Below are 26,161 nucleotides of genomic sequence, written 5' to 3' on the forward strand. Positions count from 1 at the left end.
GGCACTTGTACAACGTTAAATTACATGTGTGTCATTTGAAAAAGTTTCTCCTCTTATAGATAACGTACAATCAACTGATGGCCATCTCAAAAACATTTCATACAATTAATTAATTTAAAGTTTGATACTTAACGGTGATCAATTTTATACTTGAAATTTGCAGCTGAAGTAAATTTACTGTATCCTTTTCATTAACTTTTGTGTTGTATGGAAAATGATATTGTCTAATATAGTACTACAGTTTTCAATTTAACTCATTTATAATCATGAATTTTCTATAAACACTATTAATTAATAAAAACCCATATAAAAACCAAATATTATATTTTTTTCTTTATCATTCTTCATTACTTCATCCGTTTCAATAAATAATCTATTTTGAAGCGTTAGTAGCAGCAGTAATTTGAGCTTGTTTAACCAAGTTTAATGGAGCATCCATAACTGGTAACATGATTTCAACTAATCTGATCTTAGAGTTCTTTGAGAAAGCTTCATCATTAGCTAATTTATCAAATTCACCAGTGGTTGAAACTCTGATAGATTCATAATCTTTAGCACCGAAAGTTTTCAATAATGATAAATGATCCCATGGTTGAACATCGTTATAAGAAGCTTTTTCACCGTGAATTAATCTTTCAATGGTATAACCAGCATTGTTTAAGACGAAAATGTATGGTGTTAAACCCCATCTGATCATGGTTGAGATTTCTTGAACAGTTAATTGTAATGAACCATCACCAACGAATAATAAGACTCTCTTTTCTCTGTCAACTTCTTCAGCAGCGGCAACAGCACCTAAAGCAGCACCAACAGAGTAACCAATAGAACCCCATAAGACTTGAGAAATACCAGTTGTGTTAGTTGGGAATCTTGATTGAACAATACCGAAAGCTGAAGTACCAGTTTCAGTGATAACAACATCACCTTCTCTTAACCATGATGAGATTCTAGTCCATAACCATTCTTGAGTTAATGGAGTTTCTGGAGCAGTTGGAGCAGTTGTTAAGCTAACTTTTGGAACTGGGTATGGTTTGTAATCTTTAACAATTGGACCAATTTGTTCATTTAATTTCTTTAAAACAGAGTGGAATTGAACACCTGGGAAAGTAGCATTTCTAATTTTGATGTGATCTGAATGGAATTCAACAATGTTTTTAGTTTTGTAAGAGTATGAGAAAGAACCAGTGTTGAAATCTGATAATAAGGCACCAACAGATAAAACTAAATCAGCATTTTCAACTTGAGCTTTAACATCTGGTTTTGATAAAGTACCAACATAAACACCACCGAATCTTGGATGTTGTTCATCAACAGCACCTTTACCCATTGGAGTAACAAAAGTTGGGAATTGAGTAGCATCAATTAAAGCTTTAGTTTCTTCTTTAACTGAATGACGAGAAGCACAAGCATCAACTAAGATAACTGGGTTTTCAGCTTTTGCAACTAATTCTAAAACGGTTTGAACAACTTCATTTTCAGCTTCTTCATCATTTGCTTTTAATGATAAATCAATTGGAGTTTTCAATAAATCAGTTGAAACTAAATCATCAACCAAGTTAGCTGGTAAAGCTAAGTAAACTGGTCTTTGAAAAATGTAAGCTTCTCTAATACAACGATCAATTTCAGCTGGAGCAGAGTTAATATCTTTAATGAATGCAGTGGTTTGAGAAATGTTTTGAGACATTCTGTGGAAAACAGTGAAATCACCGTTACCTAAAGTATGATGCAATAATAATTGTTTAGCTTGAGATGAGATTGATGGAACACCGACAATGTGTAAAACACCAACATGTTCAGCATAAGAACCTGCAATACCGTTCAAGGCAGATAATTCACCAACACCAAAAGTGGTAATGATAGCAGATAAACCTTTAACTCTTGAATAACCATCAGCAGCGTAAGCAGCGTTTAATTCATTGGCGTTACCAGCCCATCTTAAACCATCAACTTCATAAATTTTATCTAATAAAGATAAATTGAAATCACCTGGTAAACCAAAGATAGTTTGAACTTTAACTTGGTTTAATCTTTCAAAAAGATAACGACCCAAAGTAATATCAGACATTGTTAATTGTAAATTGTTTGTTTGTAAGTTTGTAAAAGTTTGTTTTAATAAACTTGATGATGAATTAAGAAATGATGATAACAATTTGGTATAGAAGGGGGAATTGAATCTATTTTATACCCCTTGAATAAACACATCAGCACATATACTAGACAATAATTAAGTTGCAGAAGGCACATCCCACTTTATTGTGAATCAGATGAGACCGACTGCACTAACCAAAGCTGAGAGTTGTGAATCCTTGAGATCAGTTGGTTCGTATACAAATTTGACATCAAATGGTGCGTTTTCGCGTTGTTATTTCTTTTTGACTCTTGCATCCGGCATAAGCGCATAATCTTAAGGGAATAATGAATAAATGAATACACCGTGGAAAAACAGAAATGGGCTACTGATTAATAACGGTTTTATGAGCTGGTTAATAAATGGTGTTGGAGGTTGAGTTTAGTATGGCTCAGGTTGTTCTGGGTTTATCCGGTATGGTTGGTTGGTGGGTATTAATGATATTGCGTAGGTGCTCTTTCTCGGGGGTAAAACAATTGCTATGTGAAAACAAGGTGTCTAGACAGACATCACGAGGAGACACAGGGACTACAGACAGTACAGAGTCCAGACAGACTTTCAAAGGACGATTGCGGTTATGTCACAAAGTTCAATTGATCTCCCAGTTGATGTTGGTGATTGTAGTGACTATGGTGGATGTTTCAACGTGGTAATTCACTAGTTGCAGTTGTACGATCTCAATTTTGTCAGCCAATTTCGACGCATACATGAGGCTGGGAAAAGGGAGTTAAGATGAAGATCTAAAAGAAGTTACCTTTAAACTAGAACTAGGATATAATGTTGAAGTCCAATTGATACAATTGATCCACGTTCTACTCTTATCTCGCTGTATTACATGAAATTTCTTCATGTTCTACTTACTGTTCTACTGATCTGTTTGTATTTGGTCTGGCGGTGTCTCAGAGACGTCTCCAGATTCCATGTTCTAGTATATTCGCGGCTCCAATGTTTCAGACTTTACAAGCTAGCTATATGGAATTGATTACATTCATACACTGGAGAAAAAAGTATTCTTTCTCATTATAGGACTCCTAATATATTGAGAAATGGTCTTAGCTTTCAGTTCAACGTTTTTCCTTAGAAGATTTAACTTCTAGTAACTCAATTTGTACTGTGCAGTGTAGCACTATATGGATCTAATATCTTGCGAGTTTTTCCGAAGCGTTGAAAATTGTATGAGAAATGGGCTGACTATAATTAAAATCTGTTGAGGAACATGCAATAGAACAATAGCGACGTACTTTTAATATATGAACAGAAAATTTAAATGGGATTCAATTTGAGCATGTAATTGACACTTTAAGTATCTGTTAATTAACTATATAGAGGTATTAATTAACATAATAAATAACGATAGTCAAGATCAAATATATCAATCTACGTTGAAGCGGAAGTAACTATAATCTGAGTACGTTGAGACGATCAGCTATGAATTAACCAAAATTTATGACACAATTTTCAATGACACCATTATTACAAAAACCGTTACATATGAGTACTTATTTTGACATATTCAACAATTCTATCTTATATTTATTCACCTGGGTGAATCTATGTATTCAAAATTATTCACTTACAAAGTCGTGGGATCCGTGGGGTATACACCCATTCGAACCCTCGTCAATGCACTTTATAATCTTTGAATTAATTTTTTTTTTGTTAATTTGGAAATTTTCGATTGCGATTGCTTTCTTCGCGAATTGGTGTTTTTATTGTTTGTGTGACTAAGCCGTGACGTAACCCGGTATCTTGTGTAGAACCAAAAAAATCCCCTTTCTGATCAATTCTACAATACTAAAACAAGTTTCCAATTCAGATTTCAGACAGATTCGAATTATCATTGAGTTATCGTGGTTATCAATTGATCTGATTTTGTGATTATATCTACTTATTGATATCAATTGGTTTTTCGAAACAACGCACTTTCAATTTGTTTTGAGAAGGATTTTGTGCTCCATAAAAGTCCTAAACCCACAATTTTAGTTTGGTGTCATTATTTTAAGTCAAACGCCATCGGATATTGATATAAATCCAAATAATAGAACTATATCGATACTTCATAACTCTCAAAGAAGAAGCTGGTCATAAAAGACGGAAGGAATAGTTACTCTTGTTTTATAAGTTTAAAGAGATAGGAAAAATAATTGCCCATACAAAACATCTTAGATATCATGTCTTTAAAGATCTCAAAAGATCAAAATGAAGAAGTTGATGAAATCATGAGTGATTCAAACACCCCTTTATCATCATCAACAGACTCTTCTGTTGAACTGAAGAAGAGAAAATCAACAGTTTCAACAACCGCCTCACCAAATTCAATTATTGATCCTTTTTTACCTGAAGAATTTTCACATTTATCTGATCAAGTTTTACCATCAATTGAAGATGAAGAAATTGCAGAAAAGGGATATCATACATGGGAAATAAAAGATTATAAGGCATTAAATGAATCAAAAGTTCATGGTCCTACTTTCAATGTGGGCGGTATAGATTGGAATATCTTGTTATTTCCAAAAGGTAATTCAAATCAACATTTAGCTCTGTATCTAGAACCTTTACAACCAAAGAAAACCAATGAAGAAACTGGTGAAGAAGAACCATTAGATCCTAACTGGTATGTTTGTGCTCAATTTACTTTAGTAATTTCAAATCCAAATAATTCAAAGAATTATGTTTTGAACACTTCTCATCAAAGATTTAATAAAGATGCTACAGATTGGGGGTTTTCAAATTTTGTTGATTTAAAAGCTTTATATCAACCAAGAAAGGATAATAGCGCTTTGATTTCAGATGATAAATTAAATATAACTGCTTTCATCAAAATATTAAAAGATCCAACTGGTGTTTTATGGCATAATTTTATTGATTATGATTCTAAAAAGGAAACTGGATTTGTTGGTTTCAAGAATCAAGGTGCTACATGTTATCTAAATTCCCTTTTACAATCTTATTTCTTTACTAAGAGTTTTAGAAAAGCTGTATATAAAATCCCTACAGAAGGTGAATCACCAAATGATAGTGTTGCATTGGCTTTACAAAGAATTTTTTATCAATTACAACAATCTGATGATCCTATTGATACTTTAGAATTGACAAAATCCTTTGGTTGGGATACAGGTGATGCTTTCACTCAACATGATGTTCAAGAAATGAATAGAATCTTAATGGATAGGTTAGAAGCAAGAATGAAAGGTACAAGTGCCGAAGATTCTTTAAATAATACATTTGTGGGGAAAATGAAGAGTTATATCAAATGTATTAATGTTGATTATGAATCTGCAAGAAGTGAAGAATTTTGGGATATTCAATTAAATGTTAAGAATTTAGCAAATTTAACTCAATCTTTCCAAAATTATATTGAAGTTGAATTAATGAGTGGTGAAAATCAATATGCCGCTCAAGATTTTGGTTTACAAGATGCTAAAAAAGGTGTTATTTTTGAAAGTTTCCCAAATGTTTTACATTTACAATTGAAAAGATTTGAATATGACTTTAATTATGACCAATTAGTCAAGATTAATGATCGTCATGAATTTCCAGATTCAATTGATTTAAGCCCATTCTTGGAACATTCTGAAGGTTCAAATCCTGATCCATTAATTTATGATCTACATGGTGTTTTGGTTCATGCAGGTGATATATCAACAGGTCATTATTATGCAATGATTAAACCTGACAAGACCAATAATTGGTATAGATTTGATGATGATAAAGTTTGGAAAGTTACAAAAAGACAAGTATTTGATGAAAATTTTGGTCTTGATGCTTTGGATAATACTCAATTGGTTAAGATGACAAGACTTCAATATCAAAATTATCAATTACGTCGTCATACAAGTGCTTATATGTTGGTTTATATCAAGAGATCCGAATTAGATTCAGTCTTACAAGATGTCACTGAAAAAGATGTTCCAAGTTATATTGTTGATGAAGTTCAAAAAGAAATTGAAGAGCGTGAAAGAGAACGTAAAGAATTAGAAGAAAGTTATCTGTATTTGAATATCAATTTTTACTCTGATTCATTATTTAAACATTATCAAGGATTTGATCTTGGTGATGGTGAAAAATCAATTATTCCAGGTCCTTATACAGATGAAGATAAACCTACAACTTTGAAAATTTTGAAGACTAAAAAATTCACTGAAATTTTCTCTGAATTGAATGAGTTATTTGGTATTGATTCTGAACGTGTTAATTTCTGGATTATGAATTATCGTCGTAATCATACTTTAAGACCATCTGTTAAATTACAATTTGATGATTTAACTGTTGGTGAAATTTATGACAAATTTTTATCTAAGAAACATTCAACTGCAAATCTTTGGATTGAAGACCCAACCAAAGAACTAAACTATTTAATTGGTGAAGAACAACCTATTGGTGAAGAACCTGAAAATGAATATTCAGAAAAAATTTTAATGTTTGTTAAATATTTTGATTCAGAAAATCAAACATTAAAAGGTTTAACTCATTTTTATACAGAATCTGATGATACTATAGAATCAGTTACTCCTAAAATTAATAAACTTTTAGGATGGGATCCAAATACTAAACTTGATTTGTTTGAAGAAATTCAACCAACTTCAATTGATGTATTACAAACAGCTCAAACATTCCATAAATCAGAATTATCAAATGGTGATATAATTACAGTTCAAAAATCAGTTATTAATATCACTGAAGCAGATTTGTTATCATCAAACCCAAAGGATATTTATCCATACTATGCATCAGCTAATTTATTTTATGAATATTTACGTACAAGGGTCAATGCTAAAGCTGAACCATTAACAAACGCCGCTGATGATGATGAATATGTTTTAGTTAATAGTAAAGATCCACAATCTAATGATTTATCAGAATCTTCAGCTACAGAACCTTTTGATTTCTGGATTTCAACTCATGCAAGTTATGATGAGTTATCTAAAAGGATTAGTAAACATGCAAATGTTGATCCTAAATATTTGAGAATATTTGCTAGTTTTAGTGGTAATAAATTACCAATGAAGACAGATATGGTTGTCGGTAATGTTATTCATAAGACTGCTTATAATATCACTGTTCCAGTCTTCGAATATGAAGTTTTGAATATCCCTCTGCATCAACTAGAAAATATGAAACAAATTAAAGTTCATTGGTTAACATCAGGTTATGTCCACTATCAAAATATTGAAGTATTGATTCCAAAGACTGGTACTGTTAAAGATATAATTGATAAATTACAACTGAAAACTGGGTTCAAAGATGAAGATAAAGAAAATATTCTTGTTTGGGCTAATATTAACTTCAAATTCTATCATATTCTATATCCAGAAATTTCTGTTAATCAAATAGAACAAACAATGACTGTATTTGCTGCTAATTTACCAGAGGAAACAAAACTTATTGAAACTCAATTCAACAACGAAGATTTACCTGATGTTGATGAAAATGGTAATGCTAAAAACCAAGAAAGATTGGTCCCAGTTATACAGTTCAATAAAGATCCATCCAGATTACACGGAATTTCATTTATTTTTAATTTATTGCCTGATGAAAAATTATCAGAAACTAAATCACGTTTACAAAAGAAATTTGGTTTAGGTCAAAGAGAATTTAGTAAAGTAAATATTTGTGTTTGGGATGCACAATTTAGAAGACCACATTATTTAGAAGATGATGATCTGATTACCTTTGATGAAGTTACAGAAAGTGACTTTTTGTGTTTGGATCACCCAAATCGTACAAGTCGTCAAGGTAGCTTACAAGGTGGTGGTATTTCTATTAAATGATTTCTGCTATTTGATATTCACTCGTTTCATGAACATCACATTTGTATATATCCACCATATCAGTAATGATGATGAAATTTTAATGATATTTGATTTTACAAATTTGTTTTACTTATAATATTGTTTAGTATTTAATTTGATTTTTAGAAAAAAAATAGCACATATTTTGCCTTCGAGCTTGGTTTTTCATGTACAATGAGTTTAACAACATATCATATTTTTATATTCTCATAAGCCAAGCTGATTATAATCCAGCTGATGTCTTATGAGTGGCTTCATATTCTTCTTTTCTTAATTGTGTACTACTCAGTTTGTTCTGGAACCCATCATCTTCTTCACCGCCAATGACATTAATAACATGGACTTTTAGCTGTCTAAATCCCTTTTCAGCTCTAAACTTATTGATATAATCACCACCAGCTATGGTTTCCCTACTGACAACTAATGAATCAATTTCTTCTATATAACCAGTTGGGCCACAAATATCACGAATTGCGTTTGGATCAATTTCTAAATCTGGCCTTATATGGTTTAAAAATTCTAAGACAACATGTTTTCTATAATCATATGATTGTAAAAATTCCTTGTATTTTTTCTTTTCTAATAATTCATCATCTGTTATACCAACGATCAATTTATCTTTAGCTAAGAAGGCACCAGCTGTTAAAAGAATTTTGTGACCATCATGAAAATGATCAAAAGTACCACCAAGAGCAACAACACTTTCAATAGATTCGGAAGAGTCATCCTTTTCTTGCTTCAACTTTATTGGTTCACTTTCAGATCTTTGTACGTTAACAGTATGTATTAAATCTCTATCTTCATATTCAAATTCATCAAGTGAATTATCTGATGTGTCAAGTATTAACAAATCCCAATCAGGCTCTTTGATATCTTTATAGTGTTTATTAAAAAGAACACGAGTTTTGATTTGTGGTTTTTCAGTCAATTGTAAAGTATCCGTAGCCAATGTATAAATTTCAGCTAGTAAAACATCTAAATGGTTTAATTTTGTTACTGGAGACACAATCAATATGTCCAATGAGCTATCTATGGTGGAGAGTTCAGCAGCTTTGGAAATCAGCGGACCATATGATTGAATTGACTCTGTGTCTTTGAGCAAAATTATTGATGATCTATAGCTCATTATTGTGTATGATATTTGTCTGACGATTCTATGAAGTTCCGTTGGAATAGGTTCTTGCCAAAAGTTGAAATCAAATTAGTATTTAATTGTTATAAGCATTTCTCAGGTAATGGTACAGACACGCAACAAGAGTTTCCGCGAAAATTATTGTCGTGGTGAAAATTATACGCTTATATACTTGATTTTATTATGGTAAATATTGGATCAGTCGTTGAAAATCCATCAATCTGAGGGTTATTAAAAGCTTTTTTGAATAGACTGGTAATAATTCAAATAAATAGATGTCAGAGAGTGCAAAGTTTCTGGAACAGGTTGCAAAAGACCTCGGGAATGACAAACCAGCTGAAGTTAAAGAAGAACCAGTAAAGTCATTAGACCCATTAGAAGAATATAAACGTTTACAAGATTTAAGGTCCGGTGGTCGTTATGTTCCACCTGCTAAGCTCAAAGCATTATTAGATCAAATAAATTTGGCAAAGGGGTCAAAGGAATATCAGAAATTAGAATGGGAGAAGTTAAAGAAAAATATCAATGGTCTTGTCAATAAAGCTAATAAAGCTAACCTTAAGACAATCGTTGTTGACTTATTCAAATTGAATCTTAATAGAGGTCTCGGTCTACTTATAAGGAGTATCATGAAAGCTCAAAGTCAAGCATTGACATTCACACCTGTTTATGCATCGCTTGTTGCTGTGCTAAACTCAAAGTTACCACAAATTGGAAGCTTATTGATTAGTCGGTTGGTTATACAATTTAGAAAAGCATTTAAGAGAAACAACAAGGCACTTTGTACTTCATCAACAACTTTCATTGCACATCTATGTAATCAACAGGTCTCACATGAAATCTTAACGTTACAAATCCTTCATCTTTTGTTAAACAATCCTACTGATGATTCTGTTGATATATCAGTTGGTTTACTTAAACACATTGGATTATTTTTATCAGAGGTAAGTCCTGCTGCTACATCAGAGATATTTGAAAAATTAAGATACATCCTTCAAGAAGGGAAAGTTGAAAAAAGAACACAATATATGATTGAAGTATTATTTCATCTACGGAGAGATGAGTTTAAAGGTTATGAAATAATACCAGAAGGGTTGGATTTAGTTGAAGAGGAAGACCAGACTACACATAAAATTGGACTTGATGATAAACTCAAAGCACAAGACGGATTGAATGTATTCCAATTTGATGAGAGCTATGAAGATCACGAAGAAGAATATAATAAGGTTAGAGTGGATATCTTGGGAGATGATGATGAAAACGACGACGAAGAAGAAGGTGAATATGAAGATGATGAGTATGCAGAAGTTGTTCAAAGTGAAGAGGAAGGTGAAGATGTCACTGAAAAACAAGACGATATTGCAGCTCTTGAGATCAAAGATATGACTGAAACCAATCTAACAAATTTTAGAAAAACCATATATTTAATTTTGAAAGGTAGTATGTCTGCAGATGAAGCTGTTCATAAATTATTAAAACTACGTGTCAAAGTTGAAGATCAAGAAAAAGTTGTTGATATGGTTGTTAAAGCTTGTTCTCAAGAGACAACATATTCTAAATATTATGGTGTTACAGGTGAAAAACTTTGTCGTCAAGGTAGAACTTGGAATGAAGCCTTCAAGAAGATGTTTGAAGAAAATTACACTACAATTCATAGATATGAATCCAATCCATTGAGAAACGTTTCGAAATTCTGGGGTCATTTATTATCTAGTGACTCACTAGACTGGGAAGCTCTTGAAGTTATAAAACTTACAGAAAGTGATACAACATCTGCTGGTCGTATTTTCATCAAGTTTGTTTTTCAAGAACTTGTTGAGGAATTAGGTATACCACATTTAAAAGAAAGAATAAGTGAAGAATATATCCAACCATTCCTTAGTGGTATTTTCCCATTCGAAAATGCTGATCATTTAAGATTTTCTATTAATTATTTCACTGCAATTGGGTTAGGTGTATTAACCGAACGTATGAGAGATTCATTACAAGACATTGTAAATAAACAAAAAGAAGAAGAAGAAAGACGTGGTCGTTCAAGATCAAGATCTGGTTCTAGATCTAGGTCATACTCAAGATCATCAGGTTCATATTCCAGATCTCGTTCATATTCAAGAAGCCGTTCATATTCAAGATCAAGATCAGCCTCATACTCAAGATCACCACCAAGAAGAACATATTCGAGATCTAGGTCAGTCTCGTATTCAAGATCGCCTCCTAGAAGGAATTATTTAAGATCTAGGTCTCCTTCATATTCGAGATCACCTTCTAGAACACCACCAAGAAGAAGATACTCTAGAACACCATCAAGATCACCTTCAAGGGATAATAAGCGTTTTAAAAGAAATGCATCATATTCAAGAACACCATCAAGAAGTAGATCAAGGTCAAGAACTCCACCAAGAAGATATTCAAGAACTCCATCCCCAGGTGTTCAAAGATCTATTGAAGGCAGAGAATATCAGAGAGATGATAGGCCGTATAACAACTATAGAGATGATGGATATAGAGGGAGAGGTGGATACAATAGAGGTAGAGGTCGAGGAGGAGGCCATTGGAGAGGTGGTCGTGGTAATTATAGAGGTAGAGGTGGATATGTACGTAATTGAGATTTTCACGAAGATTAATAATGTTTTCAAACGTCTCGTAGTTATCTAAAAAAATACGAGAGCAGTGTTTTTTAAAGTATAATATATATTGTCATATATTGGTATCAAATAAAATTGGATATAAAATATTGCTAAAAATAATAAAATGTTTAGTAGAAACTGAATCAAAATCATGAACTCAAGAACAACACCTGAATCATGTTCATCACCGATATAAGAAATAAAAAAAGATAAAATTGATTTAAAAAATCTTTAATAATTGGATATAAAAGAATCAAATTTAATCAAACTGGATAAGTAGTTTAAATCAAACTTAGTTTGATAAGATACCCCAGTATTTTTCACAGTTTTGAGCACCATCAGCTTTCCATAAATCATTGTAAGCATTGAATAAGATAACTGAATCACCAACGGTGGATTTAATTGATTCAATAGCAGATTTTTGAGCTTCTTTTGAGGCAACAGCTTTACCGTAAGTGTCACCTCTTGATGGCCAACCTGATTCAGTAATGAAAACAGATTTATCAGCACCACAAGCAGTCCAGACTCTTTGGATTTGTAATAAGACCCATTCACCAGCATCTTGAGCTTCAGTGTTTTGATCAAAGTAAGCATGAGCGTTAACAGCAATGTAATCAGAGTGTTCACATAAACCTGGGTTGTTAATGGTAGCAATGAAAGTATCAACTGAAACAACTGGACCGGTGTAACCTCTTGATTTTAAAGCAGATTTACCAGCTTGAACGTATTCACCAACTTGAGAAACTGAAGCTAAACCACCGTTAACTAATTCATTACCGATAGAAACAGTGTGGACATCATCCCATGATGAGTATTTTTCAATGGCATCAGCAATTTGGTTAACACCATCTTGGATTTGATCAACAAAGTAGACACCTAAGAAGACTTTTTGACCATCAGCTTTAGCTTGTAAAACGTTTTCAACTTGGTTACAGTCAACACCGTATAATCTGATAATTTCAAAACCTTTTAAAGCTGAAACATCTTTTTTAACTTCATCTGATGATTTACATTGACCTGAAGCAGTGTATGGGGAGTAAGTAACACCTTTACCATCTGAGAAGTTGTTACCACCGGTTGATGATGGTAAAGCAGCTGATGATGTTGATGAGGTTGATGATGGAGCAACTGATGATTCTTCTTTAGTAGAAGTGGTTGAAGCAGAAGCTAAAGTGGTGGTAGCATCTGAAGAGTATGAGAAAGTGTGAGATGAGAAATCAGCAACTGGAGCATCCCTTGAGATAGTGGTTGATAATGATGATGGAGCAGCTAATCCAGTGTCAACAGTGGAGAAAGTTCTAGTGGTTGATTGACCACCAACAACTTGGTTTTGACCAGCGGTAACAATGACGGTTGAAGTATGAGTAACAACAACAACACCACGTTTATGTTCATTGTGAGCATGTTGAGCTGGAGAAGCAACGGATGAACCGATTAAAGTAGCAGCGACAGCTGATTTGAATAAACTTGAGAACAACATTATGATTTAAATGAAGGTGGGTATTTTGTTTATGTTTTGTTTTGATTCTTGACGAAATGAACGAATGTTTTGATTTTTGAACTAAAGATTGAAGTTTAACGAAGGACTGAATAGAATAGAGTAACTCTGTGTAAAGGAAGGAACAAAGTTGGTTGAGAAATTATCTCTTATTCTGGTTGACTCTGTGAAAGATAGTTGTTGAAGAAAGTGGAAAAGTAGGGAAAAGGTGCAATTAAAAGGGAGACCATGATGAATTTTTTTTCTTTCACAAGAGGTTGTCTATGTTTTGAAAGAAAGTTTACGCAGAATTGAAACTTGACTGTCAATTATGCACGGTATCCTGACCTCTGGGCAGTTTATGCATGAGAAAAGTGCATAAGGATACCAGATATGGCAATTGGTAAACAGGATTTTCGCTCTTTGCGCTTTTTTGCAAAATCTAGATTGGGAGATTGGGAGAGCTCCAAGAGGCATTTGTTTGATACCTAAGAATTGTGTAGGTAGCTAAGGAAGATTTGAGGAGCAATGATCACACTTATGAAACGCGTTTGTTATTATTATCCTTGGTTTGGGTATAGGGAATCGAGAGGGTAGTTGTAAGTTGTTATAACGGAGATTTTTGGTTTTGTATATCTTGTATATCCTCTTAGTATTTGGTGTAAGGTGATGTGATGAACAATTTCTGTTGATGATGATATTCAGAGGGTTCAGTTGAGCAGAGATTTAGATCGATCTTTGTCCGCGAAACAAAGGAAAAAGGAAAGGTTCTAGCCAGATATGGCCAAGCGCGAGATAGTGTTCAGCAGGAGCACGTAAAAACTTTCTGCCTAGAAGTCGCGACTCGCGTGTATCTGATTTTAACTTAGGCAGATGTTCATACAATTGTTTCTGCCTAGAGCTTCAACTTGGTGGGTGAACTTCAAGGCCACGGAGATATCTCAAAAGCTTTTTGTTACGTCCTGTTGCACGATTATACTGAATTCGAGAAGTTCTTGTTAATACTTAAGGGTTCACACCATTCAATGAGGTATTATTGTCTTCAAAGTTCAATTGAACATTTCATACTGAATGATAGTGTTATGATTGTCCTGAAATTATCATTGTTCAAGAGATCGATTGTTAAGCACGTAATTTGTATGTTTTAGCTACCTGTTTAAAGAGATCAATGAACTTTTATTATATAAGCGTAACCACAAGCTTTGAAGATCTTTCATCTAAAATCTAACCAAATCAAGAACAAACCAAAGAAAATTTTACACTTTTTGCGAAATTTTGGAACTTGAAAGTTGAATTGCAGCTTTTCGCCTTTAAAAGTTTATACACGTTTAAAGTTTAGCGCCAAATTGTTTTGCGACACACCATACAAAGCTTTTAGATTTTTAGATATTCAGGGATCATGTTTGTTGTTCTCGTGAATATTCGTGTTGTTGTTTTTTTTTCGGATGTTTTCAGACAAATTATATTCTTTATTCATGAAGAACTTCACCCATTATTCTTTGGTGATTGAGTATCTTGAGTATCTTGTTCATCCTGTTCATCCTGTTCATCAGTTTCCTTTTCAAGTTTACTTATTAAAAGTATCGTCATGATTGACATCCCTTCGCAGCTTTTTCATGATTCCCTGCTGATCCATATAGTTTTTTCTAACGCTTTAACTTTTAACCTTTACATACGTTTAGAAATCAAAGCTTTCACAACCTGTTATTGGTCAGGTTCTGAATGCCTTGTACGGAAAATTTCGGTTTTTTGATGCTCAAACTTCACGTCCGCTTATATGGTAAAAGCACTACTCCCTCAGTCGGAAAAGAAATATATGATCATGTGACTGTCAGGTCGGAATATATTATTATTATTGTTTACATATTGAATTCTTTTTATTAAAGTTGACACAAAACCATATTCAGGTCTACGCTTATTGTCAACTCCTAAAAATTGAAAATATGCTGACTGTTTGTGGCGATTAATATTTTGAAAAAATGAGGTAGACTGTCTATAGTCTTTGATTTATTCGCTGTGCTGCTTGAAAGTACTCAGACTTGTGCATTAAGAAGAGCTGAGATTAAAAGCTACAAGCTATAAGAAATACTTCATTAAGAGCCATGTCAGCTCCTGGGGCTTTTCAGCATAGCGGTCCCGCTAGGAATGATAGGAGAGTCATAGCAGATGATCCAAGGATACCAGATATACCAGGTGTTCCAGTCGCTCATGAAATGAACCCGGACGCTCAATTCCAACCAGAACCTCTTTATCAACCACAATTTCATCCTCAATATGAGCCCCAATTTACACATTACCAACAACAACAACTGCCATTTCAGCAACAACAGCAGAACTTTAATAATTATCAATACCTGCCTCAAGGTCAACAATCATATCAAACTCAAAATGGTCCTCAATATCAGCAAAATGGTCCTCAATATCAGCAATATGATCAACAAGGAAATATGTTGCAGTATGAACAACATCCAAATCAACAACCAATTGAAGGTCAAATAAACAATCATCATCAACAAACACAGCAAACAGAACAGACACAGAATCGTGGAGGAGAACCACCTGCAAACTTACCAAACTTAAAAGCACTAGGCCCTTATCCGTGTTGGTTGGATGATGTACCTATATCTCAAGGTGGTATACGTGCTATTTTTGAAGATATTACTGTTAAATTTGGATTTCAAAGGTCATCAATGGAAAATATGTATGATCATCTTATGGTACAGTTAGACTCAAGAGCTAGTCGCTTAATGCCAGCGGAGGCTTTGGTATCTTTACATGCTTCTTATATTGGTGGTCAACATGCAAATTATAGAAAATGGTTCTTTGCAGCTCAATTAGATCTTGATGAAGAGATTGGGTTTTCAAACATGAAATTAAAAGGTAAGGCTAAAAGGAGAAATAAACAGATGGCTAAGAAAAATAATGTCAATATGAAAGAACATCGTGATAAAGCACAACAAGATGAGATTGCATTTATGGAGAAAAATGCCAAAATTGAATATTCACCTGAACAAACTGAAAGGAATCTTGACCTTCAAGCTGCTGGGTTCAAATGGAAGAGCAAAATGAATGCATTGACTCCACATGAAAAGATCGAACAAATCGCATTATACCTTTTGCTTTGGGGAGAAGCTAATCAAGTAAGATATTTGCCTGAATGCTTATGTTTTATATATAAATGCGCATATGATTATTTCAAGTCGCCGCTGTGTCAGTCTGGACCACCACTTGAGGAATTCCACTACTTGAATAATATTGTCACACCACTTTATAACTATATTAGAGATCAGATGTACACCGTGGATGCTAGTGGTAAATTGGTACGGAAAGAAAAGGATCATAAAGATATCATTGGCTACGATGATGTTAATCAATTATTTTGGTATCCTGAAGGTATTGAAAGAATCAAATTGAATGATACAGAAGAAAGATTAGTTGATATAAAACTCGAGGAACGCTATTTGAAGCTAGCTAATGCTAATTGGAAAAAGGCCTTTTATAAGACTTACAAGGAAAAAAGAACTTGGTTACACCTTGCAACAAATTTTAATAGAATTTGGGTGATACATTTATCATCATTTTGGTTCTTCACAACTTTTAACTCCCCAACTTTATACACGCATGATTATAATCAGTTATTGGATAATCCACCAACACCTCAAAGTAGATGGTCTGCTATAGCTTTGGGAGGTGGTGTTGCATGCTTAGTTCAAATCATAGCCACTCTAGCTGAATGGTCTTTTGTTCCTCGTCAATGGCCAGGTGCACAACATTTAACCAAGAGACTACTCTTTCTTATCTTCATGACTATTATCAACGTTGGTCCATCGGTTTATACATTTGGTTTTTTTGACCTTGAAACACACTCCAACTCTGCATATATTGCTTCCATTGTTCAGTTCACCATAGCAATTATTACTTTCATATATTTTTCAGTCCAACCTTTAGGTTCATTACTTGGTGGTTATTCAATGAAGTCCAGAAGGAACGTTGCAGCCAGAACATTTACAGCAGCGTTTCCCAAGATCACAGGTAGAAGCCGTTGGTTCTCAGGGTTACTTTGGGTTACAATATTCACTGCAAAGTTTGTCGAATCTTATTTCTTCTTGACTCTTTCTCTTAGAGATCCAATTAGGGTTCTTTCTATTATGGAGATGACAAGGTGTCATGGGGATAAACTTATTGGGTCTTTACTTTGTCGCCAACAACCAAGAATAACATTGGGTCTTATTTACTTGACTGATTTGATTCTTTTCTTTCTTGACACATATCTTTGGTATATTGTCTGTAATTGTTTATTTAGTGTTGGTCTATCCTTTTCTTTGGGTATTTCAATAATGTCACCATGGAGAAACGTTTATTCCAGATTACCCAAGAGAATATATTCAAAGTTATTGGCAACAAGTGAAATGGAAATAAAGTATAAACCAAAACTTTTGGTTTCACAGATTTGGAATGCTATTATAATCTCAATGTATCGTGAACACATTTTACCTATAGAAATGGTATCCAGACTTTTATATCACCAAATTGTATCAGATACTACCTCAAAAAGATCTCTTCGCTCACCATCATTCTTTATTGCACATGATGATTCAACATTCAAATCAAAAGAATTTTTCCCACCCAAGTCAGAGGCTGCTCGTCGTATTTCATTTTTTGCACAATCCGTCTCAACTCCAATACCTGAACCAACTCTTGTACAGAGTATGCCAATATTTACAGTATTGATTCCTCATTATGGTGAGAAAATTATATTATCTTTGAAGGAAATTATTCGTGAAGATAATGCAAACTCTAGAATTACTTTAATGGAGTATTTGAAGCAGTTGTACCCTACTGAATGGGATTGTTTTGTGAAGGATACAAAGCTTTTAGCTACTAATAATGGTAGTTTACCAGATACGTATGTGAAGTACGATTTAACCAACAGATGGAAAAATGATCTTGGTGGTCCTTTGGACTATAGAGTGGACGAAGATGAAGAGGATGAAGACCCTAAAACTAAAACTGATACGAACGAAGAAATTGTGGAAATAGACGGTGTTGAAGATGATGAATCTGATGAAATTGATGATGAGATGGATGGTATCCAAGATCCTCGTGTCAAAAGGAAGGGTATTCGTTTCAGAAGGTCTAAGGCAGTCCCAACAACACCAGAGGATGACATTCTTCAAGGTAGAATTAATGACTTGCCATTTTATTGTATTGGTTTCAAGACATCTTCACCGGAATTCATTTTGAGAACCAGAATTTGGGCTTCTTTAAGAACTCAAACTCTTTATCGTACAGCCTCCGGTTTCACAAATTATGTAAGGGCTTTGAAGTTACTTTATCGTGTTGAAACCCCAGATCTTGTACAATATTATGGTCCTGACCAAGTTGGTTTAGAGCAAGATTTAGAAGCCATGGCTCAGAGAAAATATAAACTTGTTATTGCCATGCAAAGGTATGCTAGATTTACAAAGGAAGAAAAAGATGATACAGAGTTTCTTTTAAGAGCTTATCCTGACATCAAAATATCATACCTTTTGGAGGAGATTGATGAGAGTCACCCACAGCGTCACAAAACATTTTATTCTTGTATGATTGATGGATTTTCAGATAAAGATGAGAATGGAGATAGAATTCCTCGTTATAAAGTCAAACTTTCAGGTAACCCCATTTTAGGTGATGGAAAATCTGATAACCAAAATCATTCAATAATTTTTTATCGTGGTGAATATATTCAGGTTGTTGATGCTAACCAAGACAATTATTTAGAAGAGTGTATCAAAATAAGGTCTGTTTTAGCCGAGTTTGAGGAAATGGACATAGATAACACTCCTCCATATGTTCCTGGTATCCTTTATAAAAATGATCTGGATCCTGTCGCAATTGTTGGTGCTCGAGAATACATTTTTTCTGAAAACATTGGTGTTTTAGGTGATATTGCAGCAGGTAAAGAACAAACATTCGGTACTTTATTTGCTCGTACACTTGCAGAGATTGGAGGTAAACTACATTATGGACATCCTGATTTTTTAAATGGTATATTCATGACGACCCGAGGTGGTATATCGAAAGCTCAAAAAGGTTTACATTTGAATGAAGATATTTATGCTGGTATGAATGCTTTAATAAGAGGAGGTAGGATAAAACATAGTGATTACTACCAGTGTGGAAAGGGTCGTGATTTGGGTTTTGGATCTATCTTGAATTTCACCACTAAAATTGGTGCAGGTATGGGAGAACAGATTTTATCGAGAGAGTATTACTATCTTGGAACTCAATTGCCAATTGATAGATTTCTATCTTTTTATTACGCACATGCTGGATTTCATGTCAATAATCTTTTTATTGTCTTGTCTGTCCAACTTTTCATGATTGTTTTGGTTAATCTTGGAGCCTTAGCCCATGAATCCACCATTTGTGAATACGACAAAGACATCCCATTCACAGATTTACAAGTACCCTTAGGGTGTTATAACTTACAACCAGTGTTGGATTGGGTTACTATTTTTGTTCTTTCTGTTTTCATTGTGTTTTTCATTGCATTTGTACCGCTTCTTGTTCAGGAACTAACAGAAAGGGGTGCTTGGAGAGCTGTTTCAAGGTTTTTCCATCATTTGGCTTCATTGTCACCATTCTTTGAAGTTTTTGTGTGTCAAATATATGCTACGTCATTGATTGTGGATATAACTTTTGGTGGTGCAAGATATATTAGTACAGGTAGAGGGTTTGCAGTGTCACGAATACACTTTTCTTACTTGTACTCCAAATTTGCCAGTTCATCAATCTATTCAGGTACTAAATTGTTCCTAATGTTATTGTTTGCAACTGTATCAATATGGCAACCAGCACTTCTTTGGTTTTGGATAACATTGGTGTCTATGTGTCTAGCACCATTCATTTTTAATCCTCATCAATTTGCATTTGCAGATTTTTTTGTTGATTATAAAGATTTCATCCACTGGTTGTCCAAAGGTAATCGTAAGTGGCATTCAAACTCATGGGTAAATCATGTGAAACAATCAAGAATTAGATACACGGGCCTCAAGAAGAAGGTTATTGGGCATAATTCAGAGTCAAGTTCAGGTGAGCTTAAAAAGTCACATTTGTACAATACATTCCTCACTGAACTTCTTCTTCCATTTATACAGTCTGTGTTTTTATTTTTTGCATATACATTCATCAATGCTCAGAATGGGGTTAGAAATGTTGAAGCTACAAACTCGGTTTTGAGGTTAATAATTTTAGTTTTCGCACCAATTTTGATTAACAGTGTAACACTTGTGTTGATTTTTGCTTTATCTTGTTTGATTGGACCATTGATGACCGCATTATGTTGTTTCAGAGGGATTTCCAATTTCTTTGCTGCACTTGCACATGTTATTTCGGTTTTTGTCCACTTATTGATGTTTGAAGTGATCTGGCTTTCAGAAGGATGGAATTTTGCAAGAACCTTGGTCACTATACTTTGTATTATATCCATTCAAAACTTTCTTTTAAAGTCAATAACAATCATTCTTTTACCTCGAGAATTTAAAAACGATAAGGCAAGTAGAGCATGGTGGTCAGGCAATTGGTATACAACAAAAGTTGGATGGCAGTTTGTGTTACAACCTTTAAGAGAATATTTAGTCAAAATCATTGAGATGACATTGTTTTCGGTTGATTTTATCATTGGACATTGTCTTTTATTTGTTCAAACACCATTCATTTTCATTCCTTTTATTGATAGATGGCATTCTATGGTTTTATTTTGGTTAAGGCCTAGTAAACAGTTGAGGCCTGGAGTATTAAAAAAATCAGAACAAAGAAGAAAAAGAAGAACAGTTATAAGATATTTTATATTATACTTCATAGTATTATTATTTTTCTTAGCAATAGTTTTAGTTCCAGCTTTGACCCATAGATTTATGAGAGATTTATCGGATCTTTTTGAAGGAACAATGGCATCAGGTCTTATCCAACCAAATAATCAAGATAATGATGACACAGGAGATAATGCACCTTCAACAATCACCACAACCACCCCAGCAATGCCTACTTTCAAGACGGTATGGTGAAATGTATACAAGAATGTACGTTCAATTCCGTACTGAACTAATTTGAGTATTTTCACGTAGAATTCACAACTTGGTAATTGAAAGCGGCTTATATAAAACAGTATCAGGTTGCTGATATGATCCTGTGAGTTGTGAAATGATGATTCTAAGAAGCTTTTTGTGTGTAGTATTTAAGTTATAATAGTACCAATTCAGTATATGTCAACCGATAATATTACAACTTATTTGGTGAATTGAATGCTAACATGTTATATAACGCGAGCTGCGCGTTTTTAAATTATTAGTTCTCCTAATAATCAGCATTCTATCTGAAAGGTTCAAATATTATTGAAATATGCAACTAGATTACTATCTAGTATTGATATGAGCTCACGAGTCACGAGTCACGACTAACGTAACTAGCTTCATGATTCTAGTATTTATCGCTTTCGCTCAATTTAATACATACGTGTCTATCAATAAGTAATTATATAATGTGTTCGAAATTCGAATCACTGAATAATTGATGTATATTTACCGCAAGCCAATCAACCTATTGAGTTAGAACTTAGCGACCAGCTCACTGATAATTTACATTCATATAAATTCTTGATAAGTAATTTAGCAAACGTAGATCGTGCCCTTTGTTCCAAAGTTTCAATGTTTTGATATAATAAAATATATATTTAGAAACATTAATGTATGATGTGTATTAAGTACTTGGTGGTTCAAACACAGCCAAAGACATCCAAGATACCAAGAATCGAGAATGTGATTGACTATTTGAACAAAGGAGGTGGTTGACTCGTGAGTGTTGAGTGTTGAGAATCAATGGAAATAAGAAATAAGACTGGCTATCAATTGTACACTTGTCATTTATATATATTGGATGATAAACACTCAAATGGTGACAGTTTGAGACTCTCGTAAATACTGAATACTTATCAGCTTATATGTGAAGGAAAAAATCAACGGTTATATGATCTTGATCTCAAATTTACGCCATTTGGCACATTTGTGCTGTTTTTAGATCATTTCTCATCGCGTCTTGTGCAAAAGTTTCTTTTGTTACTGTATTCGGTAATATCGTCGTTATGAGAAGTTTAAAATTCCGGTTTAATTTACGAATTATAAAACTCTCATCAAACTTTTCCGCCATTTTGTTCATTTCTGGAAAATTCAAAACAAAAGTTATTTATCGAAACACGGTGATTTGGAATTTTTCAACCTTGGATCATCCGTGAATCTTTTGTTAAAAACCACTTGGTTGTGTCAAAAATTTAGATATTGTACTGGAAATTTTAGCCATAATAACAATGAAGTACTACTATACCTCATATATCATTAATCTTTACAAAATCTACTTTTTAAAACTGAATTCCCACTGTTTATACCATAAAACTGCCAGATTTTAAGCCCCATAAATCAGTTTTTTTCATGCAATTTTAACTTTCCTTTCGGCGCGTTCCCAAATTTAATTACCAAGTTGGGTAGAAAAGGCACATTTATAAATTGAAAACACATTGATTTCTGCGCCGATGATTTTTTTCTTGGGAATTTTGATTTCCAATTGAAAACAAATAAATAACAAAATGGTTCTCCTTTTTAACCTGATTTAATCATCACCTTCTGACTCTTTATCCCAATCGTTTGTTCAACCTTTGATTCATTCATTCGTTTATTCTAAAAGATCATAAAAGGTAATCAATATGTTGTTCAATTTGGCTTCAAGTTTATTAGCTGCTGCTTCTTTATTCCAAGCTGTTAAAGGTGAAGATTTACCAGCTATTGAAGTTATTGGTAATAAATTCTTTTATTCCAATAATGGTTCTCAATTCTTCATGAAAGGTATTGCTTATCAACAAGATACTGCTAACGTCACAGATGGTGAAGGTTATAAAGATCCTTTAGCTGATGTTGAAAGTTGTAAACGTGATATCCCATATTTAGCTGCTGTTGATACAAATGTTATCCGTGTTTATGCTTTGAATGCTTCACAAGATCATACTGAATGTATGACTGAATTAGCCAAGAATGGTATCTATGTCATTGCTGATTTATCAGAGCCAGGTTTATCAGTTAACAGAGATTCTCCAACTTGGACCGTTGAATTATATAACCGTTATACCCATGTTGTTGATGAATTTCAAAACTATACCAATGTTTTAGGTTTCTTTGCAGGTAACGAAGTCACCAATGATAATACCAACACAGATGCTTCAGCTTATGTTAAAGCTGCTATTAGAGACACCAAAGCTTATATCAAAGACCAAGGTTATAGAGATATTCCAGTTGGTTATTCTTCAAATGATGATGAACCAACAAGAGTTGCCATTGCTGATTATTTTGCATGTGGTGATGATGATGTTAAAGCTGATTTCTATGGTATTAATATGTATGAATGGTGTGGTGAATCAACTTTCCAAAAATCTGGTTATGCTGATCGTACTGAAGAATTTGCAAATTTATCAGTTCCAATTTTCTTCTCAGAATATGGTTGTAATGAAGTTTCACCAAGAGAATTCACTGAAGTTGCAGCCTTATACAGTGATGAAATGACTGAAGTTTGGTCTGGTGGTATTGTTTATATGTATTTTGAAGAAGCTAACAACTATGGTTTAGTTTCTATTTCAAATGGTGATGTTAAAACTTTAGAAGACTATGCTCATTATTCAAGTGAAATTAAAAAAGTTTCTCCATCAGCTGCAACTGCTTCAGATGCTTCAGAATCTGCAACTTTATTATCATGTCCAACTCAATTTAGTGACTGGAAAGCCTCAACTGAATTACCACCAATTCCAAATGAAGGTTTATGTGAATGTATGCAAGAATCTTTAGGTTGTGTTGTTAGTGATGATGTTGATTCTGAAGATTATGGTGATTTATTTGGTACTGTCTGTGGTTTAGTTTCATGTGATGGTATTTCAGGTAATGGTACCACTGGTGAATATGGTGCTTTCTCACCATGTAGCTCAAAACAACAATTATCATTTGTTTTGAATTTATACTATAAAGAAAATGGTTCATCTGCTAGAGCTTGTGACTTTGATGGTTCAGCTTCAACTAAATCAGCTTCAACTGCTTCATCATGTGCTTCAGCTTTAAGTGAAGCTGGTTCTGAAGGTGTTGGTTCAGTTACCCAATCTTTGAGTGCATCTGGTTCCCGTTCAAGTGGTTCTTCAGGTTCTTCAGGTTCAGGTTCAGGTTCTTCTTCATCTTCATCAGCTTCTTCATCAAGCTCTGGTTCCGGTTCATCATCTGGTGCCTCATCATTCAAAAATGGTCAAATCTTCACTTCAATCATGGCTTTATTGGTTGTTGGTAGTTTCACAGCCATTTTAGTTTAGATACATTTATTTTATACCTTTCTGTTTTTAATGACAATATAAAAAAAATCATTTGTTTGTTTTGAAATAATAGTTAATGTAGATGAATTCCCTTCATTTAATTAAGTGATGATTTCAAACCCTGCATAGAACCCTTAATTAATGTTATTGAAATTTATAGGTTGGCTAGGCTAATCAATAATAAAAGCAGCAATGTAATCTAGTAATAATTGATTGAGCACCAGTTAAATATTGAATTCAGAAGTTTATATATCAATATTTATTAAACTTTGATCAAGAGTACGTTTCATCAAAAATTACACCAGTTTACTAGAAAAATTGGGAATCAAAGGTTTTATAAAGGCAGGCTTACAGCTATTTTCAAAGCAAAATAAGGAACAACGTCTTTGAAACGAAACTAAAAACTTTAGCGTATATCATTTATGAAATCCAGAAAGATAGTAAAGAAATGTCCATTCTTTCTTGTAGAGATTTCCTAGTTGAAGCCTGAAAATTACCCGATTCGATCATGATGATCACATATATATACCGTGTTAAGGTACATATGTAAACAACTTGTACCTGTGTCAACTCTGTGAAACGTAAAGCGATGTGAAGGAACTTGGAAGCCTTGAAATGGTAAACACGGTTTATCCAGTACCTGTTTGTCCGTTGTCGAGTGAATCTGATGAATTTTAGTGGATGATGGATCTTTTGATGAACAAGTCTAGATTTATTGCTCTAGGATTTGCACTTTGTACTTTCAAATTCCAGTTTGGACAACGAACTACGCCTACAACCAGTTCAATCAAAGAATGAAGAAAACTATGAGCCTTTGAGTTCATTGTATTTGAGTGAAACCTATACTTATATCTCTTCTCTTCAACAATAGACTCTAGAGCTCTTGACGACAAGCACTCCAAGCTTAATTAGGCTCTAGGGTCTTAGCTCTCCAAGCTTTCCAAGAAGTGCGTTACGCTTTGCATCAGGGGTACATTTCGCGAGCTCCGAGACGAGACATAAAGATTCTTCGAAAGCTTGATCTGAGAAGTTTGTACTTCTGTGAACAATTTGTGTATCGTTCACGGTTCAAGTATTTTTGAAGGGGAAATGAAGGCTGTAAAATTTAAATGTCCTGGATGCTTGATGTTCATAGGACTTCTAAAAATAAGACAGTTCGTATCATTTTTGATCGTGTGTGTCCTAAAGTTTTACTCGCGTTGTATATACATATGAGATCAACTTCATAGCCACTTTCGAAACAAAAACACTGAAGCGATTTATGTAAACAATTCAAACACGCTAAATTGAAGTCTGCCCTTACTGATCTATGTAAATTCTCCTATTTCATAGTACATTTGGTATCAATTCTTGTCCAGGTTCGTGCATCAATAAAATTTACAAATTCTTCAACCGTGTTTCGATAAATATCTCACCTATATAATAACCAAATTTCCAGATTTCTTAACTTGTAAATTAACATATCTTGTCTTAAGCTTTTTTCCTTTCTCTTTAAGATTGAATTGTGATAGATTCACCATTAACGAGAAGCTAATTTTTTTTGTATGGGGCGTGCCCCTAAAATTGAAAAAAGTCGTGGCCGTAAAAAATGTAGATTTTTTTGAGGGAGAAAAATGCATTTTTTGCTG

The 26,161-nt window shown here is 33.6% G+C and overlaps 7 protein-coding genes across 7 annotated transcripts; 4 read left to right on the forward strand and 3 right to left on the reverse strand.

The window, feature by feature from the left end:
- Positions 1-373: 373 nt before the first annotated feature.
- PDC2 (alpha-keto acid decarboxylase family protein) lies at positions 374-2,065 on the reverse strand (the record flags this gene model as incomplete). The annotated part of the gene is made up of 1 exon (XM_011273643.1): positions 374-2,065. One exon carries the CDS (start codon positions 2,063-2,065, stop codon positions 374-376), a length of 1,692 nt encoding a protein of 563 aa, XP_011271945.1.
- Positions 2,066-4,299: 2,234 nt separating this feature from the next.
- UBP15 (ubiquitin-specific protease UBP15) lies at positions 4,300-7,899 on the forward strand (the record flags this gene model as incomplete). The annotated part of the gene is made up of 1 exon (XM_011273644.1): positions 4,300-7,899. The coding sequence occupies one exon, from the start codon at positions 4,300-4,302 to the stop codon at positions 7,897-7,899; it is 3,600 nt and encodes a 1,199-aa protein (XP_011271946.1).
- A 244-nt stretch (positions 7,900-8,143) lies between these two features.
- Positions 8,144-9,046, reverse strand: CAB4 (putative pantetheine-phosphate adenylyltransferase; the record flags this gene model as incomplete). The annotated part of the gene is made up of 1 exon (XM_011273645.1): positions 8,144-9,046. The coding sequence occupies one exon, from the start codon at positions 9,044-9,046 to the stop codon at positions 8,144-8,146; it is 903 nt and encodes a 300-aa protein (XP_011271947.1).
- Positions 9,047-9,327: 281 nt separating this feature from the next.
- CWC22 (U2-type spliceosomal complex subunit CWC22) lies at positions 9,328-11,658 on the forward strand (the record flags this gene model as incomplete). The annotated part of the gene is made up of 1 exon (XM_011273646.1): positions 9,328-11,658. One exon carries the CDS (start codon positions 9,328-9,330, stop codon positions 11,656-11,658), a length of 2,331 nt encoding a protein of 776 aa, XP_011271948.1.
- A 313-nt stretch (positions 11,659-11,971) lies between these two features.
- Positions 11,972-13,159, reverse strand: BN7_5804 (putative family 17 glucosidase SCW4; the record flags this gene model as incomplete). Its single annotated transcript, XM_011273647.1, has 1 exon — positions 11,972-13,159. One exon carries the CDS (start codon positions 13,157-13,159, stop codon positions 11,972-11,974), a length of 1,188 nt encoding a protein of 395 aa, XP_011271949.1.
- A 2,099-nt stretch (positions 13,160-15,258) lies between these two features.
- Positions 15,259-21,207, forward strand: FKS3 (putative 1,3-beta-D-glucan synthase; the record flags this gene model as incomplete). The annotated part of the gene is made up of 1 exon (XM_011273648.1): positions 15,259-21,207. One exon carries the CDS (start codon positions 15,259-15,261, stop codon positions 21,205-21,207), a length of 5,949 nt encoding a protein of 1,982 aa, XP_011271950.1.
- Positions 21,208-22,895: 1,688 nt separating this feature from the next.
- BN7_5806 (uncharacterized protein) lies at positions 22,896-24,533 on the forward strand (the record flags this gene model as incomplete). The annotated part of the gene is made up of 1 exon (XM_011273649.1): positions 22,896-24,533. One exon carries the CDS (start codon positions 22,896-22,898, stop codon positions 24,531-24,533), a length of 1,638 nt encoding a protein of 545 aa, XP_011271951.1.
- Between the last annotated feature and the right edge of the window lie 1,628 nt (positions 24,534-26,161).

The sequence above is a fragment of the Wickerhamomyces ciferrii genome, contig 00234 (assembly GCF_000313485.1).
Source record: "Wickerhamomyces ciferrii WGS project CAIF00000000 data, strain NRRL Y-1031 F-60-10, contig 00234, whole genome shotgun sequence".
NCBI classification, from domain to species: Eukaryota; Fungi; Ascomycota; class Saccharomycetes; order Phaffomycetales; family Wickerhamomycetaceae; genus Hansenula; species Hansenula ciferrii.